The 27,515-nt window shown below is 43.3% G+C and overlaps 1 protein-coding gene across 10 annotated transcripts in view; it reads right to left on the bottom strand.

The window, feature by feature from the left end:
• Positions 1-39: 39 nt before the first annotated feature.
• The window catches only part of slc4a7 (solute carrier family 4 member 7), a 34,517-nt gene continuing 7,041 nt past the window's right edge, over positions 40-27,515 (bottom strand). For 2 of the 10 annotated variants that reach the window (XM_028980827.1, XM_028980828.1), the window contains exons 2-26: positions 23,823-23,904; positions 20,295-20,438; positions 20,013-20,151; positions 19,591-19,751; positions 18,923-19,111; positions 17,877-18,263; positions 15,451-15,566; positions 12,647-12,804; positions 12,389-12,476; positions 12,017-12,163; positions 11,215-11,318; positions 9,676-9,850; positions 9,428-9,561; positions 8,481-8,726; positions 8,242-8,347; positions 7,987-8,148; positions 7,796-7,909; positions 7,042-7,203; positions 6,351-6,602; positions 6,163-6,231; positions 5,894-6,067; positions 5,665-5,796; positions 4,326-4,420; positions 1,995-2,102; positions 40-1,330 (exon numbers count right to left, since the gene is read on the bottom strand). In XM_028980827.1, coding sequence (XP_028836660.1) covers positions 1,249-1,330; positions 1,995-2,102; positions 4,326-4,420; positions 5,665-5,796; positions 5,894-6,067; positions 6,163-6,231; positions 6,351-6,602; positions 7,042-7,203; positions 7,796-7,909; positions 7,987-8,148; positions 8,242-8,347; positions 8,481-8,726; positions 9,428-9,561; positions 9,676-9,850; positions 11,215-11,318; positions 12,017-12,163; positions 12,389-12,476; positions 12,647-12,804; positions 15,451-15,566; positions 17,877-18,263; positions 18,923-19,111; positions 19,591-19,751; positions 20,013-20,151; positions 20,295-20,438; positions 23,823-23,904 — 3,726 coding nt within the window. In that variant the 3' untranslated portion in view covers positions 40-1,248. The other 8 variants (XM_028980832.1, XM_028980826.1, XM_028980829.1 and 5 more) reach the window with 8 other exon arrangements.

Below are 27,515 nucleotides of genomic sequence, written 5' to 3'. Positions count from 1 at the left end.
TGCTCGTTGCCTGCCACACAGTATACAAATCACACATTCCCTGCTTAAATTGTACTTTAATCATTAAAAAAAAAAGAATTTATACACTTAACCTATTACACAAAAGTGACTGCCAGTCATTGCTATCAGGAACATAGTTTAAACTGAACAGCAACATACAAATCTGCTTTATTAATAATCAAACTAATAATAACAATAATAATTAGGAGCAAAAATGAAAACCATTACATTCTTGTCCAGTGTAAAATGAACAGACAGCCTTTGAAGTTGAACAGAAGAAGCGGGGGAAGACAATCTCAAGTAGCAGAAGAAAAAGATTTTAAAAAAAAAGGAGGGGAGAAAGAAAGCAAGCCTTCATTCCTGAGACTGCGCTAAGAGCATATCTTACATAGGGTTAATGTCGCCTGTCCCTCGTTCGTGTGACAGCAAGTGTACCTAAAGTGCATGGGAAATCGTATGAACAGGAAGGGTAACCAACCGACCTCTCTGTTCCACAGCATGGGAGGAAAAAATATAATAAAATAAATTAATAACATGAATAATAATATCAATATTAAATAAAACATAAAACAATAAAACATATTCCTTCTCCTTTTCAGCTGGACAATTTTTGACTCCATACTCCACCCTCTGTTTGACAGGATAGTCGTGGCTGGGTGAAGGTGGTCACACTTCTGACCTGCGAGCTGGTTTACGAAGTGAGAAAAAGACCTGTGTGCGCATGCCGCGTATGACACTTACTGGCAACTGCTGTGGCATCATGTGAAGTGCATTCAAGGCCCCTGTGTTAACAGCCACACACACACACACACACACACACACACACACACACGCGGTACTAAAATATACGTATAATATGCAGCCAGAGCTCAGTTTTTCACCGGGGGGCATGAGATCTCAGCATCTGATGTAACTTAATAAAATAAAACGAATAAAACTTCCAACTTAAAAGGTACCGCTCCTTGGGTTGGACCGTGGATTATGGAAAATGCTCGTTCTTAGAATAAAAACTCTCTTTTAAAAAGACTTTTTGAGCACATTAAATACCCTTCTGCCCTGGTCAGAAGGTGAACTGCTTTTTCTGTACATTTTTTTTAAACAATGAAAAGGAAATCGGACACGTATAATAACAAGATCAACGCGGCCCTACAGGTTTCCTTCTCCATGTCAGCTTGGCTTTGGCTTCGCTATGGCAGAACCTTCAGCCACCTCTGAGGTGACCGAGACCTTCGAAGACAAGACGGACTCTCATAACGATGTCTCTGTGTCGATGAACTTCTGTCCCCGGTCATCCTCGATGCTGATCTTAACGCTGGATGCCTTCTCCTCGCTGAAATGAAGGTTGAAGGAGTAGACATTTTTATGCAGAGTCACTAGTCACACGATCAAAGTTATGCCACCATAATCACCGTCATCATCATTGATCATCACTGATCAATCCAGGAATAAACATGACAGACACACCAATACAATGACGCAATGGTAGTAATCAGGGATTAAAAACAATCAAAAAACAAATTAGTATTCATATGGGAATGATAGATTGTAAAATTGCAAGACAGTACAGTATACACAGATCAGCCACAACATTAAAACCAGGTAACCTGGTGATTCTCTTGTTACAACGACACATGCCAAGGGGTGGATATATTAGGCAGCAAACGCCTAATATTCAGCTAGTTTGACACATCAATTGCAATGTTTCTCAATACAGCGAAAGAGGTTTAAGGAATTTTTTTAAAAATCTGGAAAAACAATTCTGCACCACGGAGGGTGCAACTTGCAAGACATGATCACACTACAGGCTTAGTACAAGACACCTTCGGGGGTCCTGAGGTCCCCAGCTGTTCAGGAGGAAAGAGGGAGGAGGTTTAATGTTGTGGCTGATTGGAGGGGGATTAACAAAGCACACATATGCCTGACATGACAAAGGAAAATGGAAAAATGAACGAAAAACAGAAGTCCGAGAGGCCTTTAATGTAAGTAATAGCTACCTGGGGTAAGTTTTCTGGACTTTGGCAGTGTCAGAATTCATTGCGACAGCTTTCCACACAGCGGTTTTGGCCATTTCATCAGAAATATTTACCACAGAGGGGTCAGAGCTGCAGAAACACATCACAGCACTTTCAACTGGTGAACACACATACGCGCAAAACACAGGCGCACACAGACACGGCTCCACACTCGACACATCTTCAGTTTCAAACCTTGTTAGGAGCTGAAGATGGACACAAACTGCACACACCAAATCCACAGAACACACTCAGCCACTGTGTCCCTGACACCGGGTCTGCAGCACTGTGCGTGAAGTGCTGCTTGATTTATAATTACCCACAATGCACCACTGCCAAATACAACAGACTGCTGACGGACCAGCGTTCTACTACTTAAAGCTTTAAGCTACATTTTCTACAGCACCATTATATGATCTGCAGTGCGTGGTCATCTACATGGCAAAAAATGAAATCGTAACGAGCCAGGCTATCAATGCTAATGTAATAATGCTTACTAAGGACAATTTCAGTTCTTAATTATTAAGAACTAAAGCTTTTTCTCAGCTTTAGTTGTATCTTTGTATTTTCAGATGTGTTTTGCTTGATTCTAGTACAAGGGAGGGGACATTTTTTAACTCAGGGGCCATTTGTCAGATGGTTTTGAGCCAGGACCACATCCATACATATCAGACATAAACATAAAAAAGGCATTACAGTGTCGATATTCACATTTACTTTTAGTGGGAACTGAGTTGCCGATCAGCCTTCACTTCGAAGAAAGGCTTGCTAGACTAAGAAAGAACAGGAATTGAGCGGGTTGGATGTAAACAGTTGAATGCTGCATGTTGGGATGTGTGTTACATGGGGGTTAAACACAGTTTAGGCGGTTAGGTCCATTGTGTGGTGCCAGAGGTTAAGCGTTCACGTTCTCGCTGGTCAGTAAGTAAAAAAATGGGCGTGTTGTACTGTTGACTTCGGCCGCCAGCTTGTACAAATAAAAAGCTCTTATTCCAGCGAGAAGGAGCGCAGAGCGGAAGTTCGCCGCATTATTCTGATTGTCAAGAATATGTTATTTATACATTTATTGGTAAAAGTCGTCCCAAACCGCAGATATTGTTTTCGTTGCTGGCGCCAGAGTTCAGCCGTTTGAACTCCACACCTCCTCAGCATTTATGTAAAGATCTTCAGCTCCATCTGCACCTAATGCGCCACCTTGTTGAACGGCATCGTTCAAATGAGAGCCATCGTAATCACGACTTTATTTCGGCAATTCTATTCGTATCTTCAGCGGGCCGAATTAAAAAGACCAACTGGCCGGATGGGACAGCTACAGATGTAAAACGCAAACTTGATGACTGGGATTGTAAATGATAAGATGCTGTCGAGTCAACGTGTTGCACTAGAATCAACCAAAATGACCCACCAAAATAGCAATTGTCATTTTTTATTTCACTTAAAATATAAAAGTAAGATATATAAAATAAGTTTCTGGCTTGTTCAGATTTGGTTTCTTGCAGCGTGTTTTTCTCCTGTTCAGGGCGGTGGCCTGGTGAATCGGTTAATGGTTTTTGCTCTGGTTGTCTTCTGTACTTTTAATACCGGTCTGCACGTCTTTGCAAGGTGAAGACACTTCATTGTTGTATTGCTAAATGATTTTGAGACACGTTAAGTAAATTCTCTGAATTTTCCGATGCCCTGCAGGAGGGACCTCAGCCATCACATACACGGCTAACCATATCACACACCCCTCAGAATCACAGGTAAATTATAAGAACACCAATTTTATAAAGGATTTTACGTGTAAGTACATGGGACGTACATATTTCATTTACTGTAGTATCACAATAGGTGTATTGAATTGTGTAAATCTCCTGTATATTCTGACCACTACATTTCTGGTATTGTAATGTCCCTACCATGCACAAGAGCAGACTCTCTCTCCACTGTGGTAAACCAATGCTCATTCTTAAAAGCAGCACTAAAAGGGATGTGTTTAGGATGTTCACAGGGCCATGCAATCACACTATGATGATGACTGCTGTATTAAAATGCAAATGTCACTACGTTAATCAAACATCGGAAATGATTAACTTAACAAGAACACAAAAAGGGGGAAATATATTAACACTTTTAAATGGTTAATGCAGGCCTGTGATTTAAAAAAAGACCAACCCCTCCAGTCTCTTCTTCCTCATATGAGGTGATGGAGACTACGCTCTCCGATCTGTCTCGAGAGAAACAGGTCAAATAAGCCAAAGAAATCATTTTAGAAGCTAAAGCTAAATGGAAATGTATCACATGCTGTACAAAACAGCACGTGATGTGACTAACCTGACTTTGAGTGTTTTCTCTGGCATCTTTGGAAGGTTTTCTGCATCGTATGGAATTTCCATGTCGTTGTCCACCTCCAACATCCTTTGTGCTTCCTGTATTTATAGAAAAAGTCAAGCTATATTTAGACATTATATGTATGCAGGGTCCCAACTCCCCTCACCGCATTGCACAGAAATGTAACAATTGACTTTTATTGCAGGATGGTTCAATCGACTCACCTTTATTACTTAAAATGAAGCAAAACATAATAACTACACTGACATCTGCCATCACCCCAGTCTAATATTTTATAAATGCACTACCAGTCAAAAGTTTGGAAGCACCTACTGGTTACTGGTGGTTATGGAGACTAAGATGGAGCCATTTTGAAGAATCCAATGCATTTTTGGTTGCAGGAGAAAGTGAAGTGAAGTTGCCTCTTTTTACCTTCATGGCTGATTTGTTCACTATTGTCATAATCAAAAGCTGCCTCATGAGAGGCTCATTAACATGAGTGAATGATCAGAAAGTATTCAGCATAATAAAGCTTCAGGACTGTTGGAAACCATCACCATCATCAAAATTATAATGGTGGAGAAAAATGGTGGAGTGTGAAACGCTGCCATCACAGCAAAAGCTTGAACTGAAACTTTTTGTCTTGTTTGCTTTTTTCGTTTGTTTAATGATATAACCCCATGTGTGTCATTTCATAGTCCAGTTTTAAAAATATATATATATATTGACACAGTCGTAGCCAAAGTTTGCTGCTTCTGTTTTCATTATGGCAGTTTGCATATACTCCAGAATGTTATGAAGAGAGATCAAAAGTCCCTCTTTGCCATGAAAGTGAACTTAAACCCACCACTGGACTGGTATAACTGGTATAGAAGCAGCCCCATAATCAGAAAGTTGCCGGTTCGAACCAGTGATGGTGCGGGGGAGTCTCTTGAGGATTGACCCTCAAATTCTGACAATCTCTAAGCACTGATTATGAACGGATGGGTTGCCATCAGTCAGGATTTGGCCCAGAAGTTGAGGTCTTGAAAAAAAGGGCAACACTGCAAATATGGACTCTTTTGCATAAACTTACAAATGTAATTGTCAACAAAAGCCTTATAAACATATAAAATGCTTGTAATTATACTTCAATACAACACAGAAACAACTGACAAAAAGGATCTAAAAACACTGAAGCAGCAAAGTTTGTGAAAAACAGTATTTGTGTCATTCTCAAAACTTTTGGCCACAACTGTACACTCAAACATAAAAATAAAGGATTAATTTGCCATTTTATGTGAAGAATGAATCATTGCTGTTGGGTTTCACGGTGTGTTCTCATTTCTCATATCCAACCCACCTCTTTCTCTTTCTTTTTCTTGTCATCCTCTTTCTTCTTCTTGCTCTCTGGCATTAAATCATCTAACCAGCTCAGCTCCCTCTTTGTGAAACAGACATCCAGGAGTTTCCGGACAAACACCAGAGCAAGGACCTATGAGAGGGACATCGGGTCAGTTTTAAAGAAAAGTGAGAGGTTTGTTATACCCGGGCTCTCTGTCAGTGGACAGTGGACAGCACAGCTCTCTTACCATCATGGGGAAGACCACTGCTGCTGTGGACACTTTGATGACCCACAGCAGCACGAGGCAGGTTAGCTGGATGATAGTGAAAATGTGGACCTTCCAAAGGGGCACATAGCGCAGGTAGATGAGGTCTGGCTGATGCTTGGCAGGCATGCCGAAGAGTTTTATACGGTCAAAGAACTACGGAGAACAAAAACACCCCTCAGCTCAGCTGAACATGCCAGAATGTGTGTGTGAACGTCAGATGATTAACATAAATACTTCAAATTGATTACCTGAATCCCTTTCAGTGATGAGACGCCCATATAAAGAAACACCCCATACAGGACTGGCATGGGTATAAACTGAGGACCAGAAGATAGCAAATGGTTCTAATGGTTAGGAAATGGTAATGGTTAAAATGCAAATTCATCACAAATTATAGGAAATTAATCTGGAGCCACTGACTTCAGGGGTGTGTTACCTTCAGCACAGATGTCATGAAGACAGACAGCCCCATCAGCACAAAGATCATGACCCCAGTCACCCTCTGCTCTCGGATGCCCAGAAATTTGGGTTGCTCCCCTGGGGCAGAGCACTCGGACTCCAGCTTCAGGCTGTTGACGTGCGAGATGGAGAGCACGGTTGCAGCCACGAACCACGGCAGCCCCATCACTGAGCACACACCGAGCATCACTGCCACCACAAACAGGTCCAGGTGATACCCACAGCTTTTCTGTAGGAGCAAATCGAAGTGATTACATCGCTATTTAAATGGTAATATTAACGAATGACTGCACTTGAAGGTGTGGCTTCCACAGTGAACAATGTCGTGTGCAGACTGATAAGTAGAGTAGCAGACACAGTGACCGGTAACACAGGATCAATAAGGCTGGATGCTAATGCCTAATGTCACAATGGCAGTGTTGTAATTTAAAAAATCAGTTCACCTATTCATTAAAAATCATTATACTATGCAAGTTTTACTGTATTTCAGTCTTAATAAATTGAGAAAATTGACATTTACAAACAAACACACACACACACACACACACACACACACACTTCTATGGAAGTAGAACTGAAACAAGTCAGCTCAAATTTCAGCTTTACAGATAGGACATCTAAAGGTCAGGTTTTGCATTAACGGCTGTGTGTGTCAACTTGCCACACACCTTGAGTTTGTGCTCTTTGCGGTTGATGATGACTGCTGTGATCTGCTGGTCCATGAAAATTAGGATGGTGCAAAGCAAGGCAGGAATGGCAGCGGCCAGCAGTGTCCAGGGAGGGTTATTGTCCAGAGGGGAGATAAACCAGCCACGTTTATCAGAGGTGGGCTGCAGAAAGCAAAAGGAGTTCAGCTGTGAAGGAACAGTCCTAATTCAGTTTCTTAACAGGCTGAATCCTGACTCAGCCCAAACCATCACTGTCCATCAAAAATCGGAACGTTATTGTGACTAATTGTGGTGTGGTGATGATCTTCTAGACATATAATACTGCAATTGTTATAGATCATAGGCATATTGAATAGATTCAATAGACTGAATATAATTTTTACAAAATTATTTTATTCAAAACTCTTGGCCCAGTATAAAATGACGGCATTATCAGCAAGTAGAAAATGCGGTTTGACCTGATCCCTCCTGTGCATGCCAAGTTGCTATGGTTACAGTAAGTAATGCCAGTAATATTTTGAAATATCTGATGTACTCGACACATTCAGTTGTGGCTCCCTGATCTAATGAAGTGTTTGGTTGAGCAGGTCTCTGTTCAGAGAAAAAAAATAAAAATAATAAAAATAAAGAATAGAATAAAAACTAACCTGTTTTGAACTTGTTAAAGCTCTACTGGGTTCATCTTGCCTCAGAAAAATACAGTTTTTATGCAATATTTTAAACGCAACTTTAACTTAAAGACATTTAACTGTACCTTAAAGCGGTCTGGAACTTTCAGTTTAGGAGAGGGTACACCCACTAGGTAGTCGAGTAGGACCATGATCATGATAGTCAGAAAGATAGCAAAGTCACTGATTGTTGAACGCACCTATGTGACATTAAAAGGACATCAGGTCATTTTGTTTTCGCGATGGGAAAATAGTACAAAAAGATGGCTAACCTTACCTTAGTTGGGAAGTAGCGCTTGGTCTTGAACTGCTTGAGGAATGATGATAGGAAAAATGTGGTAAAGAAGAGTATGACGGACCAGAAAAGAACATCAGGGATGTAGGGGCCGCTGTGCCCACAGGCAGGACCCACAAATTCACCATGGAGCTTTAAACATGTCTACAGACAAGAGATGTGATGGGGGGCCAGGTATCAGATTAACTCAAAGATTTATTAATGATTAGTCACACAAAAACAGGTCTTCATACTCACTGGTTTGTCCAGATCACTCCAGTCTAAGGAATCTGGACTGAATCCAGTTTGATTCCAGGGCTCTAGGGTCTGGTTGCTTGTGTTGAGAGGTGGAGAACATCGACATCTTAGCGAGAGAAATAAGAGTAGTGAATGGACAAAGCGATTGGACACCCGTAAACTTAAATAAACTTTAAAAAATACTGTTAAGTCTATGAGACTATGCGGCGAAAACGAGTGCAGGGGGTTTGTGGTCGTACGTGTAAAAAGTGAGGTTGTCCAGATTGTTCTTCATGTTGATGGGGTAATCTTCTCCCAGCTTGACTAGCTTTTCCAGTGCTTCATAGATAAAAATTATGCAGATGAGAGATGCGAAGGCCTCCTCTGTGAAGCGGGTTATGTAGCAGACAAGTGAGCTGGCATCCGTGGCAACCAGCACCAGGCACAGGAAGGCTGTCCACAAGCCAATACTGGTCCGTAAGGGCAGGTACGACAGGCCATAGTCACTGGAGGAGAAACACAGAATGAATAGTTCATTTCTCAACAATGTTATTTAAAAAAAAATAATAAACTAGCAGTATACTAGTAAATCAACATTAAGTTATTCAGAATTCACATGACAGCACATACATCCATACTGTATCCTAGTGCTGAGTCAATATACAGGGTGGGCCATTTATATGGATACACCTTAATAAAATGGGAATGGTTGGTGACATTGAACACATTTTATAAGTGGTCAGAAACTTGTAAATAACTCATGAAAGAATAAAGTTACGTTAAAACCAAGCATTGGTAATTTACCAATAAATTTGACGCGTCACATGACCCTCTTCCTATTGAAAAAACAAAAGTTGGATCCAATGGCCGACTATGGTAACCACCCATCTTGAAAAGTTTGCCCCCTCACATATACTGTGCCACAAACAGGACGTTAATATCACCAACCATTCCCAATTTATTAAGGTGTATCCATATATATGGCCACCCTGTAGATTGTCCCACTGTGATAGAGGTTGCAGTTTTCATCTTCTGCCGACAGAGGGCGACTCAAGGTGAAAAGTAAGGAAATGAACTTCCTTACCTGAGGCTATTCAGGCATGTTTGATGTGAAAACACTGAATAAGTGAAACATTTTGCCACGCTTGGAGTAACACTTTCACATATACACAACAATACAAGATGAAAAAAAAAATAAAGTTCTTACCTGCAAAATCGAAAAAGGATTTTTTCAAAGACAAGAACCGGACCAGTGCTACCCAGAATGGTGAGGGGTTGGCCAGCAAACAGGGAGTAGGCCACGCCGGTCATGGAGGCTCCGAACAGAGACTCGATGGCACTCTGCAGGAAGCGGCCGAGTGAGCAGATTGGGGAAGAGAGAGAGAGAGAGATAAGTGCCATAATTTCCTAGACAGTGCGTAAATGAATTTCGGCCGTCCGCATATTACAACTCACAATGTTGTCCTTTGTGGCCTCTCCCAACAGGCCCCCAAAAGTGATGACCGGGGACATACAGGCACAATACAGGAAGAGGATGGAGGCCAGGCACTGCAAACTGAGGGCGTCGCGAATGTCGCTCCAGTAAAACGGAGCCTTACACTTCACGTCCCTCACTAATCCTCCACAGAACCTGATAAAGAGCAAGTGAAATTTTTTTTTTTTACACGTTTAGCTTTTCGTATATCTTGTTAAATCTCATAAACACAAAGAATACTGAAGGTTTATCCCAAAAAAAAATATGGCAAATCATGCCTATGTGTAAACAGTGTGCAAAGTTACTAAAATTTGATTAATTGAGCCACCATATACAAACTGATAAGATCAACCCTGTGTAACAAGAGCTGCTTTTATGGTTTGCTGTTATGTTGCTAGGCAACTGTAACCTCTTGATGGAAACAAACCTTGTTGTTTTAAATCTTACTTTTAATCATAATGGGTAATTAAATTATTAATATAAATATAATAATTCTATAAAATAAATACAATAATATAATAATTATTAACGCCATGACAAATTTCATGAGAGAAATTAGCAACCAGCAGTTGATCATTAGCCAATTAGCACATGCGTTATCATGCATCAAAGCCTTAATAACTCCTTTACTGTAACTCAACCATTTTTTTCAACCTGATTTTTCAAATCATTTAAACCATGTGTGTGCCAGGGTGTTATTTGCTTTTTGATAAATTTTTTGAATTTGTATTCAGTCTGATATTTTCAACAGGATAACAGCAGCACTCTGGGCCTGTTTGTAAATGCATGTTGAGGACGTGCTGTATTCGCTGTGTGAAACAGGGCTCTGTCCACATCCACAACCGTACCCCATGGCAGCCACTTAAACCCCGCATCACAGGGTGTGTACTGCTGCTAAATATATCTCTTTTAATTTAACATGAGAGGCTTTCAAAATTAGTCCTATTAAAACACACCACCCCATGCCTAATGCCGCTTTAATAAGCATACCCCATACTGTTCGCATGCTGTTATTCTTTATCAAAAGGGACTTAAAGCAAATCCAGATCCTCCCCCACCACCACACTTCAGATCCGTCCGATACGACGTCATACACACGGGACTGGCACCAGGCATACGGCAAACAACATCAATCACTGGCTGTGTGTTTAAAAAGGATCTTTCTAACAGTAGCTGGGTGTTTACAATCATCGGTGGGTGGCTGATAGCCTCAGCCTGGAGCTGGACGCGGTTTCAATTTTTACTGTCTGTTCTTAAATATGCACTCTTTAATACGGATATATTTCGTTTGCATGCATGACATTTGGATCTTTGATCACTGTATTTTGAATTCATTTCACAGCTATCTTCTCTCCTTTCCACTCTCTCCATTTTAAATGACCTCAGGTGTATGAAAACGTGCTAAAACAAAGATTTCCAATGTGGGTGCACTGGTCTTCTTGAAGTTAAGTTGAAAATGTTTGTGTGTGTGTGTGTGTGTGTGTGTGTGTATATGGTAGGCAGAGTTGAGTTCAAATCACCTCCCAGTCCTCTGCAGCTCTGGTCCAGTATGATGCCCCTCTTCTTTTATCGTGTCAGACGTAGGAGCAGAACCGTTGGGGACAGCTGGCATCTTCCTCTTCTCCTGCAGGGGGCGACACAGAGGGAAAATGTGGTTTGACTCCTGCTGCACGTTCCCCAATCCTTTTATTCATTTGTGAAAAGAGTGGAGAGTGTCCTACAAATATCCAGAGAATTGCCTACATGTGGCCGGAAATGGACACTGATCCTGATCAGTACCATAGAGCAAGGTACCGTCCTCACACACTGCTCACAACCCTAAAAAAATACACCTTAAAACACTAATTTATCATTATGAATAAACTCATTTATGTAATTTAATTACTGTTGCATTATATTTGCCCCTAATCCCTAGTTGGATCAGATGGATTAGTCTCTTAAGGTCCATTTACACATTGCATAAAAATGCAATCCGTATTTAGGTCTAGACAACTTAGCTGAACAAATTTTTTTAATCAAAATGCAGAATCCACAAACATTAATAGGATGTTCATGCAGTTTTTCTTAAAATATCAGTTTCACGATATAAGTTTACCTAATTTGCAATTTTGATATTAAAAAATGCCCAGAAAACTGCTTTATCTTCCTAACTATTTGTACGCGTTTCATGCAACGATGGAAAATTGGCTCACTAATTTTAGTCCAAGAGCTGGACAAAACTAGTCTGAACTAGCACCTGCATCAAATGAAGAAAGGGCATTACAGGGCAGTGCCCATATCTCTGCCACTCTGGAGAAAGGCAGACGAGAGGGGGTTCCTTACCTGAGATGGGACGCTCTTTGGCGGCTCTATTCGAATTGTGGGGTCCCACTCCCCAGGGGGCAGCACTGTGACCTGGTCCAGGAATTCATCCACGCCTGAGAGGAGGTCATTGCGGTCTTTGGCCTTATATGCGACATCATGGAAAATCTGACATGGTGGAAGAACAGGACAGCACTGATCACCCCCTCTGACGTCCGATGACATTTTTAGACCATATGATGTCAGTCAGTATATATAGAACCCTGGGAAGTGCAACAACTTCTTTGTAAATCGGTCAATTTAACAAAGATATTGGTTTCAAATGCAGATTCTAAGCGTGTAGAAATCAGCTAATGGCACAAAACATTAACTAAATAATTAAAACAGACCCACCTCATCAGTCATCAATGTGGCAATGGACCGTCCGATCTCATGATATTGTGTCCCTTTACCACACGGGCCAAGCAGCAGAAACAGAAACCTGCCCAAAGAGTAAAACAACGAGCTCAGTGAGTTCCCTCCCATAATCACACAAACGCTGGATATGTGAAAGTGGGAATCACAGCAGGCTGGCAACCTCCACCCAATACTACACACACAGCCAGTAACAGACTTCAAAGGAAAGAGCGGCTGCTCGGTTCGGGCGGGCACCTGGTGGGGACCGGAACTTCGGTGAGGCCTGTGAGGAGCACGGCTGGGGACAGCCGGATGAAGGCGATGATGGGCCTCTCCAGGAAGTCCACCTCCCCCACCAGCACGTTGGAGGCCTCCGCCCCAGGAGGGATCTTCTTCATGAAGTTCATGTCCACCTGTGTATTTAGGTGCAAGCGGCGGATGGTCAGAAACTGTCCAATAAAGTGGTAATAAAGATTGGTGAGGTGTGTTCCGAGGCATCCTAAATACCAAAAGAAAAAGGGACAGGAGTATTGCATGAGTCTCATGATGGCTAAGTAATGTCACAGAAGAGATAGATATATACAGAAATCCAGAAGTGACGTTACAGTTAAAACTATATGAGCAGCCAAAACAAATAGGAAGAACTGAACTGGATCTTTGACACGGTATATGTTTTGTTACTGCGAGTAATAAAATGATTAAAGAAAGGCTTTAGACGGGACATTTCTGTCTCTTATCCAAGTCCATGGATCAACGAGGCTTACATCACAGCTTGCGGCAACCTGCAGGGAGCAGAAAAACAGTTCTGCGCAAATAAAGAGCTTCAGTAAAAAGAACTATTGTGGACCATAGAAAAATTTAAGGAGGATATATTACACGAACCTTCAAAAGTCTGTTGATATTGTATTTGCTATACTGATGCTGAATGAAAGCGGAGATCTCAAAACAACGTGAGACCTCAGATATCTGAGAAAGATAAATGGCCACACAGAAACGGGGCATGTATTACACAAGCGATGATAGCGTTCACTGTCCAAGTGTGCGCCACAGGGCTGTAGTTATAACACCACATGCAAACTGGGCAGTGTTTTCCTCTCGGCGAGTCACATTTTGCTAACCCGGACCTGCAGTCCCGGGAATGTTGCTGGAGAAAACATCTTCATTTTCTACAGTTAGTGGAGTAATAATAATAAACAGGAGTCCTGCAGAGCATCTATCATGTCCTCCTTCCTCCTTTACAGTGACCTAACTCATCATATCTGACTGACATTTAGGGTGAGCTGCGGGTAACAATATCAGCAAAATGGGTCAGTTGTGGATTCCAGATCTCTCGGATTTTGGCCTTTCGGAACACATGAAACTTTAACCCACCCAAAATCCCTGAAGTCTGTTTCACAAACAGGCAAAGTCTCAGGACTGCTGACTCTCACGGATTATTCTTACAAGGCCACAGGCACAGCAACAAAAACGAGCACAGCTAGGCTAAGGTCTCTGGGTGACAGTCACAGAGATCAGACATTTTACATTTACAGCGTTTACCAGACACCCTTATCCAGAGCGACTTACAATCAGTAGTTACAGGGACAGTCCCCCCCTGGAGCAACTTAGGGTTAAGTGTCTTGCTCAGGGACACAATGGTAGTAAGTGGGGTTTGATCCCGGGTCTTCTGGTTCATAGGCGAGTGTGTTACCCACTAGGCTACTACCACCCCGATGGCTAGCAAAACATTACACTGACAAGAATCAGGGACCAACAACGCTGCAAAAACTTACGCCTGGACTCCTGGAGACCCCCCTGGGGTCCCACAATTACAGTGAAAAGAAGGGCTGCAGTCCAGCTACAGTTGGGCATGTTGACAGCCAGACAAAAACACAAGGACACAGTCACCGTCACCCAAGAAAAGTTACTTCAAATATGAAGCAGCTGGAAATATTCGCGTCCTTTATCAGATTCACTGGAATTTTCATGTCTTTTTTTATCTTGTACATAATGTGACTTCCTCAGATGAGAACAATCATCAAATGGATGACGCATGTGTCAGGAATACCTGCACCTGTTGCTCAATGTAGAGCACACGAAAGAGTGGAATTACTAAAAACAAGTGTTTCAAACAATATTTTAAAACATATACAGTAAGGACAGGGTCATTATTTTATTCTTTCAATGCTTCAATTCCATCGCAATACATTAATTAAGCAAGCAACTTGTACATGGGCAAGCAAAAGCATTTCTATTACCAGGCAACCACAGCGGTGGATAAAAAGAGATCCAGGAAGAGGTGCCTTGACCCAGAACAACTTTCGTTGAATCCCTATATCTCTTTGTCTGCTCCTTCCTGCTCCTGTTATGTACTGTTATTTGTCGTTGTTCATAGTGCAATACAAGGAAAATATGTTGTGTCTATTGTAACAAGTGTTATAGGTGAGCTGCTCCACTCTGCCTTCTAATTTGCCCCTCTGGGGCAAAAAAGTTCTTTGAAATTGAAAAATAGGAAAAATGGAAGATCTTTATTTGATACATGTTTTTGGAAGCTAAGTATAGCGATGTACAGCTTGTGTTTGATATGAAGCACAATGTAACGGAAACGGATCCGTAATTGGAAGGTTGCCGGTCCAAATTCCACTGAGCAAAGCACCATCCCCACACACTGCTCCCCAGGCGCCTGTCATTTCTGCCCACTGCTCACTCAGGGCGATGGTTAAAAGCAGAGGACACATTTCGTTGTGTCACTGTGTTCTGTGCTGCAGTGTTTCACGATGACAATCACTTCACTTCACATGGCGGAGGGCAATGACTTAATTTTGCTCTTATAGCTACACTATAAAAACCAATCTTGACTGGTTTTGGAAGATATTTAGAATTGTCTGTAATTTTCAGAAATTTTGAAATAGATGGTTTAGAAAGATGACAAAAAAAATAAAAATTCTCTCCATTTTCCTCTTCCATGCTTTTCTTTTTTCACATGTACCTTGAAGTTGTGTTAATATGTTGATGTAATCAATTACAGAAACTCTTAATAAATGGTTAATAAATGGTTAAATAGGTTGCATGGCCTTTACCTTGCTGAAGTCCACAGTGCTGTTCTCCCGACTGCCCGCTGCTCCATTAACACGACTCTCGCTGGGTTTACTGTTCTCCAGGATTCCAGGGGCTGACTGTGGGGATGCCAACAGACCTTCCACATGACAGAGAAAAGGAAAATTGGTACCCCAGAATTTACAATTCTTGCATAAAGCTGACGGTAATTTCTGTATCATTATACAAATTAACAAAGTGAAGGTTGCATAATTTAAGCCGTGAGCAATACATATAAACAAAGCAAAATATATCAGCAGGATGGGTAACAAACAAGTAAACAACAAAAAGTTGGAAGGCAGAGCGCTGCAGGCATCGGCTCTCGCACACAGATAAATCCTCAGCTGTTCTTCTGAACACAAATATGGTGGCGGGAGGGAAAACATTTCACACGATGACATAGATTTCTGAAGCTGTGGCAAGAGGTCACATGACTCATCCAAGGGCAGTGGGCTACTCCACTGCGCACTTAAATTAAACCTAGTCTAGTGCCACAGGGGAACTGGAAAATGAACTGAAAACGGGATTCTGTGTTAGTGAAGTACATCAAAGCCCACACTAAAAGGAAGAAAATAGCAGCAGCAGTCACCTCAGTCACCTAACGTACTTAAATAAGGATTTCTTGATATTAATTCTCCACCAATTTGCCCCTAAGCTATCAACTTCAAAATTCGTCCAATCTGGCAACACCGAGCATTTCAGGTTTCTGTCCTGACATCACAGCGTGGCATCTCTCCGATTTAAATACCTCCTTGAAAATAAATCTTCTAATGCAGGTTGTACGTAATCAGGAAACGCAGCACAAGTTTGTGGCACTGTGGTGAGTGTTTGCAAATGAACAATCAAGTCTGTCTTCAGGATTTACAGAAAGAAACATGAAAGTGAATGGACTGCCTGCTATTTATCTGTATCCCGGAGAGGAGCAACAGTCCTTCTTGTTGACGTCTAATACCCAGCATACCCACCCTGTTTCTGGTACCCTTAATGATGGCGATGTCTGACAGAATGAGGAATATGGGTGAATAAAAGCTGTCAATATATCACAATATAATCACGCATCCTCGTCTGTGTCCATCAATTTTCTTCACAGTACACCTTGTTCATGGCGCCATCAGCTATCATAAACCTCATAAACATCTCTGGAAAACAGATTATTTTTATTCAAATAAATAACCAGTTTAATGACACACACATTAAACATACAGCGCACACACACACGTGCCACACACACACTGGCAGCAGGGACGCACATCGTAAAAGGCTGTGCTACAGTGAGACCATGACATCACACAGTTCATTCTGACTGCAACTCAGCTGCAACCCGAGACCACCTCTCTCCTTCAGCTGACTGTGATCACCAAAGCCAAACAGACATCACGACATGCTTTTTGCAGGATCTTTGCCTAAACACTTTTTTTTTTTAATGAGATCTTACATCTGACCATATTATGTAACTGTTTATATATCACTAAACATCACTGTACACTTGTTTATTTTTGTGTGTTATTTCTATCAATTTCAAATAGATACCCATTCTGAGGTTGGGGTAAAACCCAAAAAGACTTCCACTTTCTAGAATACAGCTGCACCAACTGACATTTCCGGCGAACCTTTAATCTTTCCTGCTGCTCACATACTCCAAAATCAAAACCAGTCAGACGCTCCGTGGCACAAAACCAAAAAAGTGTGTGTGAGTGCCAATGCCGTGGTGTGTATTTTTAACAGGGCAGGTTATAAATCTCAGACCGTGACACCTGTGAGATCCTGGGGTCCTTGACAGAACAAACGCGGTGTGACAGCACCAGCTCCCCTCCGTTATTTACACTGTAGGTCACTGTGTACAAATGGTCGGTGTGTACAAAGAGAGAACACACAATATCAAAACTGACAAAAATTCAATAAAATGTTTCTGCAAAGTACTTGAGACAAAAAAAGTAATTGATATGAATGCATATTTAGCCTCAGATTCAGTGTTGCCAGGTTGGGTGATTTAAAATCTTAGATTTCTGGAAAGATAAAATATTTTTTTTTAAATTGGGAAAGTTAAAATAAGGAGTTTTTAGCAGAAAATGACAAACCAAAACAATGTTCAGTACATTAAGGGCCATGCAGGACATTTCCAAGTGCTTTTTTTCAGCATGCACCATTTTCTTCATCAATACAGATAATCCAGTATTGATCCTGTTCTCATGTCTAATTATCAACCATGTTACAAGTGGGACAGTGTTGGTGTCTGATGCATCCAAACACACAAGTGAACTAAAACTACATAGGTGTACACACCGATGCAGTCTCAGCAGACATGGTGAATGTGTGGATAAAAGGTTGGGAGATTAGTTGCATGGATGGGGAGAAGCTGCTTCATGCAGGATCTCTGTGCCTTCATGCTGGCTGATTTCATTATATTTGCCTGCTAGTGAAGGAGCCTGCAGGAAGTCCAGCTGTGTTGGGTCATCCTTCAGCGTCACAGGCTTAAACACAAACTCCTCTTCGTCCTCCTCGGGTGGAGACACCACCACCTGTGGGATCCCCTCCAGTTCTCCCGGGACCACCAGCAGCTGTGGACTTTGTTGTGGGTTGCTCAGAAACCAGGGGAGAACAGGAGTGCGGCGCGACGATGGAGGGGTGTTCTGGGGCGTGGTCATTGGGGAAGGACAAGGGGAGCATGTGGGACTCGGTAGAAGGTTGACTGACACCCTGGAGCCACGAGACTCTCTGGACTTGCGACGGGCGTCAGGGGTAGATGTGGACAGCGCCCGCTTCAGAAGAGACAGACGGGAGGCTGAAAGTCCCTCCCCTGTTCGTGGGGGGTTGGCGACGTTGTAGAAAAAGGAGCATGATGAAGATCAGGAGGACAGAATGGAAAAGGGGAAGAAAAAATAAACAGGATGAGGAAGACAGCGATGGGTGCAGAAATGCTGAAATCATAAGCATGAACCATGAGGAAATGTGAAGTGGTTAAAAAAAAAAAAAAAAAAGGAGAACTAGGGCTGCCGTGCAAAATACATGCGTAAAAAACGAAAAAGGGTTCAAAAGCAACATCAACATTGGATATTCACAAGCAACAGATCAACCAACGAAGCAGCTCCATGCTGACAACCCAGCATATCTATTCCAGTTGGACTTCATCTGAAGCAAGTCAACGACGCAGGTCACTTAAAACAACATGCACCGGTGACGCAAGAGGCATTACTGACATTCCGTCAGCCGTCACAAACCACTTCCTGCCTACGAGACTTCTGGTTAACCAGCAGACACCACGCTCACGTAAGCAACAACCATACGCACCCCATTTTTTTTCCCGTTCTTTTGAGGTAACTGGTGACTATTTCGTGTGAATGAGTGCAAGTGCGGTCCCAATTAGAAATTTTGTAGAGATTCTCTCAGGAACAGAGATGTTCTGCAGGATGACGTTAGGGAAAAAAAAAAGAAGTGGAGTGCAGCAAGTGGCCTCACCGTTTCTCTCAAGCAAGTGTGGGTCGGAATGTTTCTTGCCTATGTCGGCGAAGGAGCGCACAAGAGGAATGCGGTTGCTGAGCTTCTTCTCGTTCTGGTGGTGATGCCGCTTTAGCAACGCGTCCCGAACGTTCTCCCTCAAGCTCTCGTCCAGCTGCCCTGAAGCCACCATGCTGTCCAATGCCATGTCTACAGGGACAAGGAGACAGAAACAGTCTATGCGGTCAGATGCATAGCTGGGTTTGGGCAAATGAAAGCAATCAGTATAACATAAACTAAAGATAACCAGCCATTAATGAATTAAGGAACTAGCCATTATTAAGTTGCGAAGGCCTATTGATAAAGACAGGAAACACCACTAGATGATTTTTAGGCCTGTTAATTATTGATTCTCAAATTCCCCAGATTTTTGGCTCACCATTAAGACTAGTAATAAAATTCAGTAGCGTAGTCCTATTTAACTGTGATACATTGAGGATATTAAGAACATTAACTGCACCGCATTTAAACATACAGCAGCTGTGAACATTAACTATAAACTCAGAGCTTCCAGGGCCGAAGACCAATTGAGGGAACGGCTGAAGATGGCATACTGCTCCCTTGTTGTCTCTGAAAGCTAGAGAGGCCGAATTAGGACAAACCCTGAACCGAAGTAGGGGCCCACTCACCGGCAATCTCCTCAATGGTGTTGGCCCTCATGTCCAGCATGACGGTGCCATTAAGGATGCAGCTGCGGAGCTCGAACAGACTGTGCAGCGAGAGCGTGGCCACGTAGGGTTTGCTCCAGCGCTCCCCTCCGTCCTCCACATCCTCTTCAAACTTCAGCCACCTGTGAGACAGCGTCCCGTTTCAACAGAGCAAACTGAAGACAGCCGGGACATGGTGGTAGTAACCTAGTGGGTAACACACTCGCCTATGAACCAAAAGACCCAGGTTCAAATCCCACTTATTACCATCGCGTCCCTGAGCAAGACACTTAAGGTTAAGTTGCTCCAGGGGGGGACTGTCCCTGTAACCACTGATTGTAAGTCGCTCTGGATAAGGGCGTCTGGTAAATGCTGTAAATGTAAATGACAGGATCCTTCCTCACCTGGCTGTCTCCTTCCATTCATAGGCGTGGCCATCTCTGAAAGACAGCTCGTCCAACTCTGTGAAGAGGTCGTGGGGAATGTGCTCTTCGTCATCATCCTCGGTGCCAAGGATGAACTGAACCCTCTGAGATGGGGTGTCTGCATTGGAAGAGGACGCTAAAGATATTGCTTGACGGCATCTCAAAAACGTTACTTGGGTCATCATTGTCATCTACTAACTGCACAGCAACACAATGCAAAGAACTGTGATGTGCGCAACTGTAAGGCCGTGACAAACGCACCGTATGTGGGTGACTCTCTGCCGTCCTCGCGGTCAGATCCCCTCTCCCGCCTCTTGCGATGGTGCCTGTGGCCGCGGTGTCGGTGTCGGCGTCTGCCCTGCCTTCCCAGGGGGACGTGCACACCCACATAAACAGCCCTGTGACCTGAGAAGGGACGGGAATGCAGAGCTGAACTCACCGCTGGGGTCGCCGGAGTTCGGCCTTTACCTTTCTGGCAGACACAAGACACACCCGCAGGCACGCGCGGACACAAACGCGGCCATTGCTGGGACACCGTGATGCACTTGAAACTGGCTCTGCATGCCACTATGTATGTGGCACTATGTGCCACTGTCCCTCTCAATGCTCTGAGCTCCCTGCCTGTCACGTTACCCAAGGCTTTACATAAGTGGTCAGCTCTGGTCAGAATTTTTTCTGGGGTGGTAGTAGCCTAGTGGGTAACACACTTGCCTGTGAACCAGAAGACCCGGGTTCAAATCCCACTTAATACTATCGTGTCCCTCAGCAAGACACTTAACCCTGAGTGTCTCCAGGGGGGGACTGTCCCTGTAACTACTGATTGTAAGTCGCTCTGGATAAGGGCGCCTGGTAAATGCCGTAAATGTAAATGAAACGTACAGGGAACTAATCAGAAACAAATTCCGCAGCAAATCAGCGTCACAGAACATGGGATGGCGGAGAAGCCATTAAGTTCAGTTCAACAGGGACAGGATGAGACTGATTTCAGCTCACTGGAGACAGCACGCACTTCCTGATGTCTAAATAATACTTGGGGAGTTCAGACATTCTTTTCCCTAAAGCCGGCGTGCCCTCCGTGGCTGTGTTTACACGCTACGTAAGCAGCGGTTCGGGGAAATACGAGTGCAGTTCGCTGAAAATGAAAAGGCAGGAGGAAGGAAGGACGCCGCTGCATACAATCGGTATATCTCTTCGTTTCCCCTTTCAAATACTGAACAGACAACCTTCCTGTTCACGTGGCCAGGGAAAACTTTTCAAGACAGAGGAGCACCATTTTTGAGACTGGCAAGGATCAGGATTGTACGACGGATTCAATATCAGGCTGATCTTTAGGCTAATGTGAGCAGCTTCACTTCGGAAAGGGTCAAAGTACTGGTCCAAGACCCCAAACAGAAAAGAAAAACACTCACATCTTTCCAATGTCCCAAGCCTACGGAATAAAATAATCCACTTTTCAACATAGCTGGTTTACTCTGTTCTCTAAAGATGGACCTTTAAAGTGTATTTTAGCAGGTGTGAAATACCTTGGTATCACTCAGACTTTGCAATGTATAAATGACCACGATGTATGACCAAATTGTTGCTTTTATTAATAAAGCAACACGCAATACCTTTAAAAAAGTGTGAATTTGACGTTCCTTCACACTATCATAAAGCATTTGATTGGAATCATTTAGTCTTGTGTCAATGCCTACACCCCTATCCCATAAAGTTGGGAACAAATTAAACATATTACTTGCCTGAATGTACTAACTAAACAGAATAATGACTTCATAATTTGTTCATGTGTTGTTAACTGTGAGTTTTACTGCATTGGTAACATAGTGAGGTCAGGCTGCGACGGTGTGTTTGACTTCAGGTCGGTGTGTATCCATTTATATACGCCTTTTTACCAATAGTGACACCCCTAATAGTGACCCATCATTGCGTATTGTCTTCCAAATGCCAAACAGCATTTTCTCGGCATGCACCAGACAACTACAGAAGGCAGTGGTGCCAACAAACACCCCCCCAAATATCCTTCATGTTGCAACACGCCTTGGCCCTGACAGAAACAACGCCGATAAACACCTGCTGCCACAACACTCATCACCGAGCAATGCGTTTACTGTCACACAGACACGTCCTCGTTCAGAGCCACGCCACGCGATGCATGTCTCTTATCTCCTTACACGAGGGCGTTTGTTTCCTGATTATTGCTGGCTCGGTGACACCGTATTCCTTCCTCGTTACTAAAAATCAAAAAAAGCCATACGGCGCCCTTGGACAAGCAACTCCTGTTCATACGATTTTCCCTGTAAGACATCCCCTCCACTCACGTCAGCGCTGCAGAGAAGAAACAATGATCTCTCTGACCGGTTGGTGGAATATGCATAAGGGCACGACACAGGCACTCAGCGCGAAGGGTTATTGCTGTATTTCATAGAGCCTCCTCTGTCTCACAGGCCCCGCCCTCTAATGGCCTTCCCTGTTGGATAGACGTGGAAAAGGCAGCGTCGACCAGTTTACTCTCAGAATAGCTCGCAACCATTTCACATGGCCCAGGAAGAGGAGTGACAGCAGGCTGCAAGATAATAGGAACCACAACCCCAGACGTGGCTGTAACCGAATGAGGACAGCTTGGCCGTGGCTCAAAGAAACGCGGCTCCACATACTAGGAGGGATCCCGAACCACTTCACGGGCCTTCCTGATTAAATAGAGTGGGATCGGAATCCAGATCATTATTTTAATAGACATAATCTTGCGTATTTAACAGCAAACCCAGCGCTTCTCCCCAGTTGCATCTACTGTCTTGAGAAACTGTTCTTTGCAAAATAGTCAGATAAATTAAGCGACAAATGATCTAATGTATACATTATATTGTGTTGTCCACCCATAACCATAAATTATGAATAAAACCTACTTCCCCTTGTGTAAATACATCAACAGTGCCCAACTCTGAAATAATCCAGATGAGAACAAAGGAAGTAAAGAAGGCTGGGAGAAAAATGAAATGCAAGAAGTTCATTTGCATTGAAAATGAAGCACAGACCCGTGGCGCAAGTAGTGAGTGCTTCATGCTGGATTTAAGTAACGTGATCCGGACCCTGAGCCGAACAAATGCCATTTAGCCAAGACATAAGGCCGGTGCAGTGACGGCAGCTGACATGCTGGGATGGAATGAATCGTCTCAGTTTACTGAAAAAAAAACAAAAAAAAAAAACGTAGGTCCACGTTCTTCAGGACACCCCATTAAGTTTTAGTTAGTGTGCAAATCCTGGAGATGTTAGAGGCTTCACGGCCATTTCTGTGTTTACTTTTTGGCACAGGGACAAATGCAGGCCTGTTAAACGTAAAACTACACACGCTTTGCATTTGGGAGCCCCTACGTGTGCCAAAAAAGAAAAATGATGGGAGGGGGTCACGTAATATGTTTAGGTCTGTGTGTGCCTGTGAGAAGAGCGTGCACATGGAGGTAAAATAGGGTGAAGTTTGAGGAAAAGTGTGTTTAATCATGCATGCATGCAACGTACAAAAGAACGAAAAGCTTTTTATCAGCATGTCTTATCCAAAGTAAATAGCACAGTGAGTTAAAACCCTGAGTCTTCGTAGCAGAGCGCCAGGACACCAGATGGTGTATGTGAGGACAAAAGACATTTAGTGAGTGAGAGAGAGAAAGAGAGAGAGAAGCATTCCAGGGTAGAAGACAGGGACACAGGCAGAGGTGCGAAAACATGCAAAACATGAAAACATGCAAAACAGAACATACACACTGGGGTTTATAAAGAGTTACAGAACAGGATTCTTACTTTCCAATTCTTCTTTCTCAAAGTTTGTGTGGAGGGTGGAGCTGGTCTTCCCCAGATCAACCACAGCCTCTTCATCATGACCCTGGTGAATGAAAGGAGAAATGTGGTGAGAATTGTACTAAATCCAAAATCTGGGGTCAACAGTGTAAGGTGTTACAAAATAAGGTGTCTCTAAGGTGATGAACTTGCCTTTTAGGGGGGACAAAGTTAAAAAAATTGGATAATTTACTCTAAGGCATGAACGATTTGTGGGAAAAATATTTCACACTGACAGATAAAGATGACCAGGACTGTGATATACAATCATCATTCACCATGCTTAGTTATCTATGAAAATGCAGACATAAAATTACGGAAAAAAAAACAAAAAAAAAAAAAAGCACTTCAGCACTTAACTAAAGTCAAAGAGTAAAATAATCATGTCTAGTTAAAAGATGTCCTAGCTGATTTCTGAAGTCTGCTTACAATGATTTTTTTAAAAAAAGACATATAAACTTTCATCATCATTGCAATCCAGTTTTGTTTTTGAAAAAGGAATAGGCAGAAATATAAACTTATTTTACCCAGCCCCTTTCATGTAATGTACAGTTATATTCTGCAACAGAAAAATAGTTCTTCAATTTACAAAAAACAAACAGAACAGCTCAGTGCCTCCAACAGTGAGTGTCTGCAGAATCCATTTCACATTTGCTCATTGTCATAGCTGCAGGTAACCCATCTACACCGTTTTACAGAACAGCATGTTCATTTCAGGCCACCTGACCAATCCCACAATCCCCCACACTGCGGGGAGTTGACCCTCTATTACTATGAGGTCTCAAAATCACAAACCTGGCAAATTTACAGAGCTGAGGTGTCTGTCTCGCAAGGCGTCATTATACAAATTCATCCTCCCTGTCATTTCACACGCATACTGTGCTTTTAAACACACTACGGGTACAGCGTATATTTAGCACTGTTTACAGCACGTGGCTGTCCAACACAAGACACCGAGCAACATGACTAAGAGTACAGGTCAAAGACATTTGCCACGTCACAAATGCATACAGACCAACCTTTACTGAGTAACGTAATAGAAAGTACAAATCAACATCAAATGGCCACTCTGCATACAACCAGGCAGGGCAAAACACATGGACTGTTACTCAACTTTTTCCCTTTCGCACACTTTGTCCTATATAACCACTTGTGTAAGTTCCATTTCACTTAAGCCCATCAAATGGTCCTTAATACATGTTATTAGTATTTTTATCATTCCGATGCATGCCACCTCTGAAAATAAAAATGTCGGTGGACACTTTGGGTGGCACATTTCTTGAATTTAGCCTCCGAGAAAAACAATCCAGCCTCGTAACCAGCTACTATTTAACACCACACACCCAGTACACAGTCACAGGGTAATGGCCCCGGGCCACCCATGTTTTAGGCCGCCGGACACGTTATCAGGCACGGTAACCAGGCCGTTTCTGAGCCCATCCTGCAGTGAGGAAGTTACAAAAAAAAAAAAGAAGTCTTCACAAGAAGTACCTCCAGTTAAGCGATATGCAAAAAAACAAAAATGCCTTCCATAGATCCGCCCTTGACTATCGTGGGTCAGCGGGAGTATCATCCGTAACCTGACCTCCAAACCGCCTTAACTAAGGCTTTATAGTAAAACCCCGGTGCATTGTTCAACCCAGGGAAAAGTCATTCAGGGTTGTGTGTGTGTGTGTGTGTGTGTGTGTGTGTGTGTGTGTGTTGGGGGGGGGGTGCTGTGATTTCTCCAGTCACACAAATCACATGCAGGTACACAAGCCCTGCGCCTGGCGGCCGTCCCGGCATTCCAGAGCGCGGCGGCTTCAGATATCAAGCCGAAGGAAGGAATGTGGCTCCGAACAAGACCGCCACAATTGCACATGCGTTTTACATTTACATTTACGGCATTTATCAGACGCCCTTATCCAGAGCGACTTACAATCAGTAGTTACAGGGACAGTCTGCCTGGAGCAACTTAGGGTTAAGTGTCTTGCTCAGGGACACAATGGTAGTAAGTGGGATTCGAACCCGGGTTTTCTGGTTACTAGGCTACTACCACCCCTTTTTTTTTTTATGCAGCGAAGCGCTCGGCTTCAGTCCACACTTTGTGCACGTCCTGGCAGCCGGTCTACAAACCGAAACAGGATATCAGAGCGAGACCAGCCAGCGAGGACGCGACACTTGGGTTTCGAAAACGTAAAACCTCACTCGTGGCTATGGTCATTTCACTAGAATGTGCATGCACTGTCACACACATACCGATGGATATCTGGCTACTCTCTGGCTCCTGAGATTCACGATGTCTCCCCAGAAGTCCTGCATTCCATCCGAGGAAGGGGGTGGTTTTTCTCTAGCGGCCAGTCCAAAGGAGCACCCCGAAAAGCAGGTTCCTCTTGAGGCAGTCCAAAAATCCCCCAAACGATGAACAGCTAGGCCACCATAGTCAGTGTCAAAAGAAGAACAGGGAGGGACAGAAGACCCTCAAGAGCCATGAAAATGACATTGTGAAGGTCAGGCTAAATCAGGCCGCTGGGAAATGCTGAGCTGCGTTGCGTCCACTGACGCAGCCATCTGTAATGCCCAGATCGGGCTGCCCCGAGCGGCCCAGAGGCTCCACCTCAGCACGCGCGCACACCCACAAGCTCCCAGATGTGGGTCCAAACGGCAGGACAGCGTGATCAGGACTGTGGTCCACTGTCCAGTCTGTGGACTGAAGCCCTCTTCCTTTCAGAAGGGACCTAAATATGACTCCTTATTTATAGCCCTGTATCATTGTGTGTGTGTGTGTGTGTGTGTGTGTGTGTGTGTGTGTGTGTTGGAGGGGGAAGGGGAAGGGCTAAAAAGGACTGAAAATGAACGGCACGTGGGACACATCCAAACACTGGAACACACGATGCCATGTGCCACATACCCGGGCGTGAACATCTGATCGGCTGGGCCAGTCAGGGGTTTATGGGAGCCATTAAAAGGCACCAAAAGGGCATCAGTAAATGATTAAAGGACAGGCGGCTCAAAATGTCAGCATGTACACATCATGCGGGGCATCGTTTCTTCCAAACAAGGCAGACAGCTATGCCGCCACTGCCAAGGTTCCCACGCAGGAGGATGCACACTTGTTGCCAGTGGCAACAGTACAGATTTCTGTCAGCCAATCGGAGAAGAATAACATTTCCCTATGAGCCAATAGGCTGAGACCACAAGCAGTTTGAACAGAAGAAGCCTGGAGCAGAGGCCACAAGACCACAAGACATCTGATCACATCCGCAGCCATTTATTTGACCCCAGTCTCTTTTCCAAGTGATTAGGCACCTATTTATTATGAAAACGTTTTTTTTTTTTTAAAAAGGAAGCATCCAAAAAATTTCAAATTTCGAAAGCTCCCAAATAAAACCAAACCATGTCCACTGGCTGCGTACATGTTTATACGGAAAACCAGGCTAAGAGCAATGACATGACGGGACATTTCCATCAAGCCGTAGGTGTGTTTCTTGTCCAAACTGTGCAAGTGAGTGTAAATATAGCTCTTCAGGAAGACGGAGAAAAAAAAATCATGGTGAAAGCTCTCATGTGGGACAGACTTCAGCCCAACGTGTTAAAGTATGTGTCAAAAGGAGAAGTCAGACAGTGAGCCCCACAGAGCTGGAAGCGTAAAAGCTGATCATAATGTGAATGACAGGA

This window comes from Denticeps clupeoides, chromosome 5, assembly GCF_900700375.1.
Source record: "Denticeps clupeoides chromosome 5, fDenClu1.1, whole genome shotgun sequence".
In the NCBI taxonomy this organism is placed as follows: Eukaryota; Metazoa; Chordata; class Actinopteri; order Clupeiformes; family Denticipitidae; genus Denticeps; species Denticeps clupeoides.
This window is presented reverse-complemented; position numbering and strand designations above follow the sequence as displayed.